This window comes from Bufo gargarizans, chromosome 2, assembly GCF_014858855.1.
Source record: "Bufo gargarizans isolate SCDJY-AF-19 chromosome 2, ASM1485885v1, whole genome shotgun sequence".
In the NCBI taxonomy this organism is placed as follows: domain Eukaryota; kingdom Metazoa; phylum Chordata; class Amphibia; order Anura; family Bufonidae; genus Bufo; species Bufo gargarizans.
The window spans coordinates 172,451,014-172,465,454 of NC_058081.1; the positions used below are offsets into that span (position 1 = coordinate 172,451,014).

Here is a 14,441-nt window from a genome sequence, read left to right on the forward strand (position 1 = left end):
ATATATTTAGTTGATAGAAAATAGGAAACTGTTAAGAAAATGCCTCTTTGTTCACTTATCAGGCTATTCACCCTTAATTCTCCAAATCAATCTTGAGTGGCCAAGACAGGCTGTCAGCTCACTGAGCAATCAAATTACAGTTGCCCAAAGAAGTCTATAGAGAGGGGAGGCGGTGGGATGAGTAAACTGCTAAAGGGAGAAAAAGCTATTTTTTTATAGCATAACAAAGTTTCTTAAATTCTCCTGTACTGTTCATTGATTATCAATAAATTTGATGAAAGGTTAGTGACCATTTAAGCTAAAAATCATAATGTTTCGGGCAGCACAGGGGCTCAGTGTTTAGCACTGGTCTTGCAGCGATTGAGTCCTAGGTTTGAATCCGACCAAGGACAAAATCTGCATTGAGTTTGTATGTTCTCCGTATGTTAACTGTTTGTCTGGGTTTCCTCCGGGTAGACCGTTTCCTCTCACACTCCAAAGACATACTGATAGGAACTTAGATTGTGAGACCAATTGGTGACCGCTTGATGCTAATGTCTGTAAAGCGCGGCAGAACACTGCAGTGCTATATAAGTGTGTAAAATAAGTGAGTAAGGGCATAAAATAAAATAATGTTTATTACACAATACAACATCCAATGTCATACAACAACTCAATCAGCAACAGAGCTCACTACTGATCTAAAATGAAGACAAATGGGTTCTGATATTTACCCCCTTGATGCAGACTTGGGTTTGACGATTACATTCAGTCAAGTTTTCTCGAGGCTCAGATGGAGGACATTGTGCAGATAAACCATTGCATGTTCCCATCTTTGCACAGTCCGATTCTTCACGACACTTCTGAGTGTTGCTTTTAAAGTTGCACTGTGGTGTACAGCAAGGACCTTGGCTGGAACTGAAACACAACATTATGTAGACATTAAAGAGGACCTTTCACCGCTCCTGACATGCCTGTTTTAATAGCTTCATGCATTCCCTGTGTAATAATTCTGGAGCATCTATTCTTATGGCTCTATGATGTGCCATTCCTTTATGTCTACTAGAAGTTATGAATGAATTGCCAGCAGTCTGCAGTAAGGGTACAGAGGGGCGGTAACCAGTTGGGGGTGTGTTCCTGCACAGACTCACTCTATCCAATCAGTGCTGCCATTTTCAGACTGTGCAGGGACACACCCCCAACTGGTTACCGCCCCTCTGTACCCTTACTGCAGACAGCTAGAAATTCATTTATAACTTCTAGCAGAAATAATAAAGAAACGGCACAACAGGGGTGAAATACTTGATGCAGAGATGCATTTGGGGTCTTAAAAATAAGTCATTCACCTATGTGTCTAATTGATACATACACAGACATTAGCAGGAATAGTCTGAAATCCTCCAACTCTGTTTTAGCGATTTTGATACAGGATTAAGCTGTTAACCTGTCGGTGTCTACATTTCCCCCTGTAGCTTTGCAGCCTCAATTCAATTATTATGAAAGGTTGAGGAGGAATGTGATTATTTTCTATGACTGCATGGATATACCGTATGACTGATATATAGTGAGAGCAGTGGGCAGTTCAGATTCCATTGTGACAAATGTCAAGTTACAAGGAAATGTCCTCATTATCAGAAGCCTTGAAAACCCCCTTAATATACAACCAGATCACAACTTAGCAATTTAAGAGAAGACCTTTAACCCTCAAAGTACAAGTAGAAACATTTTTGAAGATGTATACATTTTATTCACTGGGTGCATTCTAAGTGTTAAAATTATAAAGGAAAAACAATAATCCATAATAAATCTTCTGTTTGGTGCAAAACAAAAATTTTGATTAAAATAAAAAATTAAATTGGACAACACAAAGCAATCAGAATGCACATAATGAATGAAGAATGTCATGCCTAACAGATCCCATCAGATTATGGAAATAGGAACACTTAATCATACTGACAGCTCAGTGCCAATCTGTGGCTATTGTCTTCACAGAGAATCTGTGCCCACACCGTCTAAAGCTTGCGAGACTCGGTAGGCACAAACATACCTGCAGCGTTTTCCGGGCCTTAATTTACACTTCTTGTCTTCCGGCTGGTTGGCATCATAGCAGCAATCTTCTTTACACTGGTCACTGTAGCCACAATCACACTCTTCTCCTTGCTCAACCAGACCATTACCACAGATGGGCTGACCGGACTCTGTAACACACATTAAATGTCAATATGAAAAAACTATAACCATACAATCAATTCAGTCGTTTAATGACTTAGGTCACCTTTGGCTGCTATAAAAGTCTATGTCCACATGACATCCACCGGGTCAGTGTATGGACAGAAGTACATGGCACTCCATGCAGTGCAGTCCCTGAGTTTTTAAAGAGGACCGGTCACGTCCCCTGACATCTGCTGTAGTACATATTTTCTACTATGTTGTGCCTTTCCTCTATTATTCCCTTTGTCAGGCGAGTCCTTGTATGATCTGCCACCGCCAGCACAGACTGGACAATGTCATTTGCGCAGGGACAAACCCACAACTGGTGATACCTAGATGGCAATGTACCAACAGGAGGGGCACAACATACAGTTATAAGAAGATATTACCACAATTGTCATTTCACGTAGAATACAATTATTTCTAGAACAGACTTGGTGGAAGCTCCTGTGGTATACTACACAAACTCCTAGACACTCCCTTTAATTTCTACACAGAAAAATTAATCGCAAAAAGTGATGGAAATGGATGGAATGCAGAAATATAAGGCGTAACTACACCTTAACATTGTAGGCCAAGTGCTGAGACCCCCAACCCCCCCGATCACTAAAGCGTGGATTAGGAACAACTCCGCTAAGCTCAGTCTCTTCTCTCTGATGAAGACAGAACTGATGATTGCCTCAATGGAAAGTCTATGAGGTAGTCTTCATCCCTGTCTTTTGGGAGGAAAAAGTGGCCAGCTAAGCGCTTCTTACTCATTTTAGTGACTTGTGGGGGTCTCAGCATTTAGACCCCCACTGATCAAAACCTTTAACATGTTGCTATTACATATATTTTATATATATATATATGAAAAAGTTTTTCGAAAGTGTAAATGCTCTTTAAAGGGAACCCGTCATGTTGAATATGGTGTTTGAGCTGCAGGCAGCCTGTTATAGAGCAGAAGGAGCTGAGCAGATCTGACATGCTGCTTTTAGTTCACATTGCATTTTAACAGTGAAATGTCCCCTTTAAAGGGGGGTTACCGATTACAGAAAGCGATAGCATATCACTAGTACATGAAGTCCATTTCTGATCGATGGGTATTCTACTGCTGGGACCTTCTCTCGTCACCCAGCACCACAGGCACATTCTCTTCAGGAAACCGTGAGAAAGCTCAATCTTCTTAGCATCATTCGTGCTCAGGACCGGCTGGACCCATCGGTCAGGAAGAGACATTATTGAGCGCTACAGAAAATAATTTTAACTTGGTTCTATGGTAAATCTCCATGCACATGAGCATGCGCAATAGGTGGAGATAAAAAATACATACATACCAACAAAACAAAAATTCCTTTTCTTCTCCAAGACCTGACTAATATTACGGACACTGCAAATCGAGAATTTGTTGTTGTTAAGCTTGTCCCCAGAAGTAGCTCTGGCATACATGATGAAGTTACCGTTCTCCTTAAATCCCACATTCTTGGACTCTCCTGGTGTACATTCAGAGCCAGAATCATGCTGTGGTGAACAGACAACATGTGAGTGTCTTAATAATAGAAGAGGATCATACATTATAAATATATATATACATACATACATACACTTTCTTCATAGAAAAACGGAATAACTCAAGACATTTAAGTAAATAGGAAAAATAGGAAGACATTCCAAGAAACAAAGGCTGTACAGTCCTAGACAGTCCTAGACTGTGGCAGGTGTAGAAGTAGTGCAGCTCCATCACCTATAAACTGGTACATGTGATCAAAACCATCATCTCCCACACACCCAATGTACACATGTAAATGGAGTAAAAAAATCGACAGCATGTGTAAAACCTTTTTTGCAACAGCTATAATGAAGGTCTCAACCTTTCAGCCCAGCACAGGGCTCAGATCACAACACACAGGCGTGGCACCCACTTTACAGTTGGCAAAGGAATATTATATATATATATATATATATATATATATTATATATATATATATATATATATATATATATATATATATATATATATATATATATATATTTATTAGGGGTGCACCGAAATGAAAATTCTGGTCCGAAACCGAAAATTGAGGATGCCCCTTGACCGAAACTGCCTTTTTGCCCAAATACTTTTAAAATACTTTTTTTAAATGATTTTATTAATAATTCTTTTTCATGAATTTAATAAATCATATTACCCACCCACCCCATAACAGTGCCATCCACAGACCCCCACCCACCCCATAACAGTGCCATCCACAGACCCCCACCCACCCCATAACAGTGCCATCCACAGACCCCCCCACCTCATAACAGTGCCATCCACAGACCCCCACCCACCCCATAACAGTGCCATCCACAGACCCCCCCCCCCCCCCCCCCCATTGCCGCTCCACTACAGACTAGTTATAAAAGGTGTACAATTGATAGAAAATAGCGGGGAGGGACTGGGAGGAGGAGTTGGGGGCCGGTGCGTTCACTGTGCTCCGGCCCCCAGCTCCAGTAGTTATAAAATGTGTACAATTAATAAGGATTCTATTCATGAGGCCCCCTCTGCAGTAGAACATTCAATATAGCCACATCCTACTCACAGGGCTGTTATCTTAATGCTGGCCGGCCGGGCAGACGAGCGGCAGCGTCACGACTGATGTCACATGCCTGCGCCGCCTCCTTCATTCAGAAAGTAGGCCGGGCACATGACGTCAGTCGTGATGCTGCCGCTCCTCTGCCCGGCCGGCCAGCATTAAGATAACATCCCTGTGAGTAGGATGTGGCTATATTGAATGTAATACTGCAGAGGGGGGCCTCATGAATAGAATCCTTATTAATTGTACACATTTTATAACTACTGGAGCTGGGGGCCGGAGCACAGTGAACGCACCGGCCCCCAGCTCCTCCTCCCAGTCCCTCCCCGCTATTTTCTGCCGAAATGGATTAGGTGCATTTTCGGCTGATATTTTCGGCCGCCGGAATTTCGGTGCACCCCAAATATATTATATATATATATATATATATATATATATATATATATATATATATATATATATATATATACACACACACACACACACACTTCTTTGCCAACTGTAAAGTGGGTGCCACCAGTAACACCTCGATTCTGGGTAGTAGACAAATAGCAAAAATCCAATTTTTGCAGATATATATTTACACACATTTTAATTATTTATATATATATATATATATATATATATATATATATATTACACATATACACACATATACATACACACACACACTATATATATATATATATATATATATATATATATATACATATACACAGGGTGTTTCAAAAAGAATGGTGCATAATTATCATTCAGATCCTGGGGCTGTGGGGCAAGTTCTTGATGTAGCCCCACAGAAAGAAGTGTTAGGGTGTTAGATCAGGTGACCGTCGAGAACAGTGATCGACATGCCCACAGCAATGAATCACAGCACAGCTTACATAGCAACCAATTACAGCACACCTGCACACACGCCGAATTAGTTTAACTACAGGCCTTTACTTTTGCACCATCTTTTTTGACTCACTGGGTGGGCGTTTGTGTAGGTCACAGAAACTTCTAATTCACATTCTGCAATATTTTTTTTACTTATTTATTAATGATGTAGAGGCAGGATTAACCACGTCCCGCATCTAGGGCTGTCTTTTAAAGATGGCGCTCACTCAGAAGCCAATCAGGCATCATAGCTGGAACAGACACTCTGAGAAAGTCAGCATTCGGTGTTATCACTATTTAATCCCTTAGCTGCCATGGTCAATTGTGAAGATGGCAACTGAGCAGTGAAACCAGAACAGCGCCCCCCCATGGTTATATCAATGGAACTGTGTTTGCTGTGGTAGCCTCCTATGCCTACCAAAGCAATGTCTGTATGGAGCCCTGCCTGCGTCAAGGCTCCATAGGGACATTTTGGGCAAACTGGGAGAATGTCCTTCATCAAAGCTGAAATGTATGGCAACCTGAGCTTGATAAAGGACATTCTCCCAGTTTTGCCAAAAACATCGCAATTACTCCCAAATGTGAATATTCTGTGTGGAATTACTTAAATAAAAGAAAAATCCTAATTGCATCTGATCTGTAAGTGCTGTCACATTATTGTGAATAAAATAGTGAAGACATTAAGCCTACTACAGTAAAGATTTCCTGACAAGCTCTGTAGACGTAAATATAAAAACTCATAGGGATCAGTACACAGCAATGCAATGGAAAAAAAAAACAAAAAAAAAAAAACGTTTTTTCAAGACTTTTAAAAACGCAAGAAAAACTATAAATATGGTATGGCAGTAATCGTACTGACCCAGTGAAGAAAAGTAACATGTCAGTTAAAAACGTGGTGAAAAACGAAAAGCAAAAGCTATGGCGGAATTATGTGTTGTTTCCCCCCCCCAATTACAGCAGATTTGGATTTTTTTCCAGCTTCAAACTACATTGTATAGAAAATAAAATGGCAGCATAAAAAAGTACAACTTGTTCTGCAAAAAGCAAGCCCTCCTACGTCTATTTAAATGGAAAAATAAGTGAATGGCTCAGGGAAGAAGGGAGTAAAAAAAAAAAATTCTATATATATATAAAAAATAATAAAAATTTAAAAATAGAAAGTTGCTTGGTCCCAAAATGGGTAAATAGCATGGTTTCTATTTTTGCAGGACACCAAGCTATGTAGTCCTGTGCGGTCATGACTTTGCTTCAGTGCATTCAGTCAATCATAACTTAGAAATTGAATAGTCCTGTTTAACAGTCAAATTCCAATATTTTGCCCCAGATCATCCAGGTAAAAACAGGCTGCAATCGGTTAGCCTCAGACTGATGTATTGTACCTGTGTGTAACTGTTGAGATAGATATATATATATATTGATTAGTTACAGCACCGTTGGGGGATTTATGGTTCTCCAAGTAGAACTGCTGCACCCAGAAAATGTACGTCACATCAGTTTGAATGAGGCCTAAAGCTGATGGTGGGTCCACTTAGAGTGCATCCAGTAACCAGGTAAATAACCATTACTTACAGTGTCACATAGAACTAATTATAAGCAATGTATACATCCTATCCTGTGATGGGACCAAATTATCCTACACATTTTTGCCAGTTCAGTTCAAAATCCTTGTGGACTTACTGGTGAGCCAAAGTTATGCCCCACTTCATGTGCAAAAGTGATATGAGAGACTTTGGGGGGGACATGGGAGCCATAATTCTGCACAGTGATGATTCCAGTGTTCAAGGACTTTTTCTTTCCATCAGAGTAGAGTTTACTCTTTTCACATATTCCACCTGAGCTTCCTGAAAGTAGAATATTGCAAATAAAAATAATATTTCATTATACTTCAGAGACATACTTCATTAAATCAAAGATTTGCCTTTTGTAAGTTGGTCATTTTAAAATTTTTAATACAACCAGGGGGCTGAATTCACTCAGAAATAAAACCACTGGTTAGTCCGAGTTCACATCACATTTTTGTCCAAACTTTAACATACAAAAAATGTACCTGGTATACCTTAAACAGGTAGTGTTCCATTGTAAAAAAAAAATATAAAAAAATAAAATTATATTTTTTGCTGGACTCTGCAGGATAGAAAAGCTTTTTATATTACACTTTTGCATTCTTTTTCCCCCAAACTGTATGCATTAACCGTAGGGCAAAATGTGGCATTAAGCCAGCCTTAGTATTACGAAAAGGATCATGGTAAAGGTTGCGTCACTTCAGCAAGTGGCATTTATCATGTAGAGTAAGTTAATGCAGGGCACTTACTAATGTATTGTGATTGTCCATATTGCCTCCTTTGCTGGTTTGATTTATTTTTCCTTCATATTATACATGGCTTGTTTCCATGGTTACGACCATCCAGCAGTGGTGGCTGTGCTTACACGCTATTGGAAAAAGCACCAGCCTATGTGCGCTCCCACAGTCCAGACCATCAGAGAGGCCAGAGCTTTTTCGTATAGTGTGCAAGCACGGCCACCTCTGATGGATTTTTAGGGTGGCCGTAACCATGGAAACAAGCAGTGTATAACGTGATGGAAAAATGGATCCAGCCAGCAAAGGAGGCAATATGGACGATCACAATAGATTAGCCAGTGCCTTGTATTAATCGTCACTATATGATAAATGCTATTTGCTGAAGTGTGACAACCCATGTAAGGACCATAGGACAAACAATGATTTATATGCTAGATGTAACTTTAACAGACAACTTATTCCATATTCAGATGAGAGATTATAACGGGAACCGGTCACCTAGCATAAGACCACTAAACCACCAGAATGCTGTTGCGCAGCTGGAGTTTAGGGTCCCATCCATCCTCACAAAAGAAAGCCAATGAAACTTAGTCCAGGACTCTTCTATTGTGGCATTGGGCACATGAGCTCTGCGGTGATATACCGAGGACGTTACATCTTGCTTCACTGTGTACGAACCTCTCAAGTGAATGGGGCCGAGTGCGATACCAAGCACAGCCGCTATACAATTTACGGTACTGTGCTTGGTAAGCTGCAATAAGGCCGCAGCACTCACAGGAGCTCCAGTTCCTTCTCAAACAGCTGATCAGCAGGGTCCTGGGTGTCAGTCCCCACTGATCAGATAATGATGACCTATCCTGAGGTCATCAGTATCAAAATCTCAGAAACCCCCTCAAAGTTCTAGATGAGCAGCTACATTCTACTGACACTATGTACAGAAAAAACACACATTAATCAATCTTTGGGCTTAAAGGGGTTGTCCAATCTGAACATTTATGACATATTTAGAGGGTATGCCATAAATGTTCGATAGGTGCGGTTCCCACTATCTCGCAAACCAGGCCCCACTGTGAATGGGTTCTCCATTCACAGCTATGGGACTTGTAGAAGAGCGAGCACACAGTGCTATATTCAGAAGTCCTACGGCTGTGACTGGAGAAGGCCGCACATGACCATTCATGGTAAGGCCTTGTTCTCGAGATAGTGGGAACTGCACTTAATGAAAATGTATGGTCTATCCTGTTATGTCAAATATCTAGACTGGAATACCCCTCTAAAAAAAAAAAATTTTTTTGTCACATTGTAATATATATGTCTTTAAAGGTTATTGTTTGATAAAAACAATATTCCCTATTAGGTGACAACCTGTTTAACATGGATCTTGAGTATTTTGACACCCACACATACTGTATGCAAGCATGTCCCTGCTCCCCTTGCTCTTCCCCTCATCTCTACATGTTAGTTTGGAGAATGTTACTTCCTATAGTCAGATCCTCGTGGTTTTGCCTCCAATTCGCACAATGGGAAGACTCTCAACAGCCCAAAAGTACTCAGATCTACAAATATCAAGTCTTCTTAATGTTCTTCTACATGTCACTAGAAGCAGCTGGAAATTAATAGAAGTGGGGTCTGCACTGTGGTATAAAGTTGGTGCTTGTAAAGGACTTGCATGGAACCTAATTGAGTGTCTTGAATATTAGAATTATAGAAGCAGCTGAGAGGCAGGAACAAATATCTTTAAAGTATGGCAAGATATGAATTTTTTTTAAATTGTGGTAATGTATGCGTGTAAATCTGTATATTGTCTTTTTCCCCACATCAGATACACATTTAGCTTTTTAGGAGAGAGAAAAAAAACAGCTATCATCTACCCACACACCATCCTAAGGCACAAGAAAGTAGACAGTAAAGGCCGCAGACTCTGCATAGTGCAGCAGCATGTAAGTCACACACGTGTACAACTACACTGCAAGGAAGGCCACGGATACTCAGCCTTAAATCACCCAAAGGGAGCAGAAATAGGCCAAGCTGTGAATACACAGGACTGCAAAGATATGCACCTGTCACCTAATACATTCTCTGGTGCCCTGCAATGGTCCTGGCAAATTAGGTCTGATATTTTACTTTTCATAAACCTATAAGAGACAGTTGAATAATACATCAGGAGTCCAGGTGAGCTCCCCTTCAGCAATATGCAGAATACAAGCAAAACAAGAAAATATTCCACTGGTCTACTATTCGAAAGCAAACTGGTAGAAACTGCATCATCGGGCAGGGAGAATGTAAGCGACTAAGCCAAAATCCGCTAGTAAGCACTATTTTTAATAACGGCGGTTTTAATTATATTTATTACACACACAGTACCTGAAGGGGCTCCAACCCATGCAAGGCCAAGGACACCATCATCAAAATCTCTGTCTGTAAATACATAGGCCAAGCAGTAATCATCATGGTTTTGTTCAGAGTTTAACTCAAGGAACTTCTCAACTCCAATATTTGGAAATCGGAAAGGATTTGAGGGATCTTTTTCATCAGCTGTAGTGTTGATCTGGGGGGGAAAAAACTGCATAATAAAAACTGCTAAAAACAAACAAACATACCAATGCATAACTAAAAAGACAGCACAAACTAAGGCCTCGTGCACACAACCATATCCCCCCCCCCCCCCATTCTTTGTAGATTACATGCGGACCAATTCATTTCAATGGGACCACAAAAAATGCATTACCGTGTGCTATTTGTGTCCCTTTTGCGGACAAGAATAGGCATTTGTACCAGGGGGCCCGTGGAAATTGTGGGATACCACGGCCAGTATTTGTATTCTGTGGACCCGAGGTGTGCATGAGGTCTAAGGAGCAATCTGAAACACCTCATCACTAATGCTAGTCTACAAGACGCCTGTAGGTCTCCTACATCATTTGCTCATCGTGTGATACATTACTAGTAACATATGGTGAACAGTACTGGCTCAGCGGATCACGTGTGACCTTATGTCTGATTTTTAATATGACATCTTCATTGAGAGGTGTAGGAGCAGCAGTTAATTTTGAAAGAGTTTTCTATATGATAGTTCTCATGAGAGTAAAAATGGTTCACTGTCATTTTCAGGTCAAGTTATACAACTGTTTTATATACAAATTTGCACGTATTACAGTACAAAGGAAGCTGCACAATCCCATTCCTTGCCAATTCAGTCAGATGATCTCTCTGCTCTGTCTGCAGCCATTCGGGTTTTCTCCTGAGTGATCACCCAGCTCAATTGTGATCAAGTTAATGATGAACTTTGATTTCATCAGAATTGAGCTCAGAGGATTGTTCAGTAGAACACACAAGGGGCTGAAGACAGGAGTGAGCAGAGAATGGGAGCGAGCAGCTTGCTACATACTGTAATACATGGAGCAGCAGGTGAAAAATTGTGCAATATTTTATGTTACTTAAAGTGTTCAGTAAATGCAAGGCAATAAAGAAATGATCCAAAAGGATCATTGCCTCAGCATCTACTGACCAGAGAAGTTTTAAAACTTCTGCAATTTGAATCTAAAAACAAAGGAAGGATTTCCATGAGAATAAAACAGTACAGAACCACCAGTGAAGCCAGAACGGTGAAGCCTATGAGAAAGGGAACACAGCCTTTACAAAATTACTTACTCGAATACGCTTCACCATGAAGCTAATGTTTCGAATCCCCATGAAATCTGTTGATTGATAAATTGTATCAATGGCTTTCACATGGCTGGATATCTGGTAAATGACAAAAAAGCATTATATTATTTCACAAAAATTAACCGGCAAATGCAGAGCTGCTTAGGAAGAAAAATAAAAAGACACTGTACTGGTATTAACAATACCATATATAGCAGAGCTGAGACTAACACACATGGCTTCAGACTTACAGCCTATACAAGAAACCCAGGGCGGATAGCTTTGTATCAGGATTCCTGTACACAAATATCCGACAAAAGTAGCTGAGCTAAACTATCCGCCGTAGATAAGCTAGAGAGACTGAGGATGTCCTTTGAAATTCTTTTGCATCTGAATGTCACTTGTATACCGCCAACATAACTATCTGTGAGGCTGCCTATGTCTCCTGAAACTAAAAGGTTGCCATACACATTAGATAGAAGAAGGCTGGTGGCAGGGCTGTGGAGTCAGTAAGCCAAAGCCCACCAGATTCCTCAATTTCTTCCCCCACCCCACCAGACTCCTCAATTGCCGCCCCCCCACCCCACCAGACTCCTCAATTGCCGCCCCCCCACCCACCAGACTCCTCAATTGCCGCCAATACTCCTCAATTGCCGCCCCCCCCACCCACCCACCAGACTCCTCAATTGCCGCCCCCCCCCCACCCACCAGACTCCTCAATTGCCGCCCCCCCCACCCACCAGACTCCTCAATTGCCGCCCCCCCCCACCCACCAGACTCCTCAATTGCCGCCCCCCCCACCCACCAGACTCCTCAATTGCCGCCCCCCCCACCCACCAGACTCCTCAATTGCCGCCCCCCCCACCCACCAGACTCCTCAATTGCCGCCCCCCTCACCCACCAGACTCCTCAATTGCCGCCCCCCTCACCCACCAGACTCCTCAATTGCCGCCCCCCTCACCCACCAGACTCCTCAATTGCGCCCCCCTCCAGACAACTCAATTGTCCCAAGTACTACACATATTGCTGCGGAATAGGAAGGAAGGAAAGAAAAGTGATCCGAGCATCAGATGTAGATAACTCCCACAGCTAATGGAAGCATTTCTTACATACTCCTACCACACACAATTATGGCTATGGCTTGGACATAGGACTTATTGTGTGATGGGTGGGGTTTTGCCCTCTAGGACCCCCTCGATATAATCAAGCAGCTCATTTCTGCACTGCTGTTAAGATCCTATTAACTTACACAAAATTCTTCAGAACTATACATGATTTGAAAATAATATATTCCTGCGTAGCGTACCCGAGAAAGGAGTATAACATGATTCCGTTCAGGTTCTAGTAGGATATTTGTCCCTCATTTAAATAAAGCCATGGTAAAGCACATCGCCAGTGCAGGCAGTGCTTAAAAGGAGGATCCATCATGCCGAAAAGGACTTAATACATTATGTTCCTTCACGAGATACATCCTCCCTTTACGGCTGCCACTTTCAATTTAGCTTCAAGTGTTCGGAGGAAGCATAACAGTATTATTTTATAAGACTTTTACCCTAGGGATTTCCAATCCTAAATGTTCGAGAGCCATTTAGATTTCCTTTGTGTGGCTGGGTTAGTTCTAGTAAGGAGACAGGCTAAATTCATCCCTTGACTAAAACACACAGAAGGAAGGAAGGAAACGCTCCAGCAAGGAGGACAAAATGGATATTCACACTTTTTAATATAAATTACCATTGAAAAGCAAAGCATGGGACTGAACCTACAGTCCATTACAGTAATGATCTGTCAAGAGACGCCGACTGCAGCTGGATGATAATGTGTTCGGAAATACTAAGGGTCAGAGATATTAAAACTTTCTGCACCCGAGGAGAGAGTTGGATCCGGGGAACGCAAGACGAGAAAGACAGAGGAAAATGTTCAGTCCATACAATAGCGTGGATACAAGGGATGGGAGCCAGGAGTTATATACCCCAGTGAGGCCCTTCAATTGTCAATTTAATTACAGGAGATAAGAGATTGCAGATAAAAACGCCAGTCATTGAACCTTCACATACAGCCAGCACAAGGAGGAAACAACCAGGATTTTATTAACCTTGCGTTTGGCTTAGTTCAGCAAGAAACCAAAGTCGGCTCTTAATTTACATTAGACTAAAGAAAAACCATCAGCGCCACAGATGATGCCGGCAGAGAGTCACAGTAGATGTAAAGCGCTATATTGTCCGTAGTCATGAATAAGTCATGCTTCACAGAGGAGAATGGTGAGTCTCCGAGAATTTAACTAGTCTTTCAGAAAGATTAGACGTTAAAGGGGTTGTCCTATCATCTGATTGGAGGGTCTGACTGGGAACTTAGGACCCCTACCGTTCAGGAGCTATTCATCAGCTTTTTTTTTTACGTACAGGATAAATATATTTTAATAGTTCAGGCATTTGGGACGCAGTGGTACATATGATCTTTATATTTTTTTTATTGTTTATATATTTTAATATGGGGGAAGGGGGTGATTTTAATTGTTATACTGTGTGTGTGCGCATGTATATATATATATATATATATATATATATAATTATTTTTATTTTTTTACAGTTAGAGGACTTGCAAGACGCTGACGCTGAGGAAGAGGGAGACCCCTCGAAACGCGTCTGGCTGGTCCTGCGAGTGATATACTACCCACCTGAACCCGAGGAAAGAGACTTACAAATTATCGGCAATATTATCAGCGAACACAAGCCTCTTGATACCAGCGATAGAGGAGCTGATCGGAATTATTGCGAGATTGCGCGATCCCTGCACGCTGCTTCCTGGAAGGTGACACGTATCAACATCACGTGGTAACGCCGAGACCGGAGAGCAACAAGCGGGAAGTTTAAAAGTTCTAC

General features: G+C 41.4%; 1 protein-coding gene across 1 annotated transcript in view; it reads right to left on the reverse strand.

The window, feature by feature from the left end:
* The window catches only part of ADAM10 (ADAM metallopeptidase domain 10), a 146,096-nt gene that overhangs the window by 11,629 nt on the left and 120,026 nt on the right, over positions 1-14,441 (reverse strand). Inside the window, exons 7-12 of the mRNA XM_044279704.1 lie at positions 11,569-11,661; positions 10,285-10,468; positions 7,299-7,462; positions 3,507-3,690; positions 2,027-2,177; positions 714-897 (exon numbers count right to left, since the gene is read on the reverse strand). Of these exons, the coding sequence (XP_044135639.1) occupies positions 714-897; positions 2,027-2,177; positions 3,507-3,690; positions 7,299-7,462; positions 10,285-10,468; positions 11,569-11,661 (960 nt within the window). The remainder of the gene's footprint in view (positions 1-713; positions 898-2,026; positions 2,178-3,506; positions 3,691-7,298; positions 7,463-10,284; positions 10,469-11,568; positions 11,662-14,441) is intronic.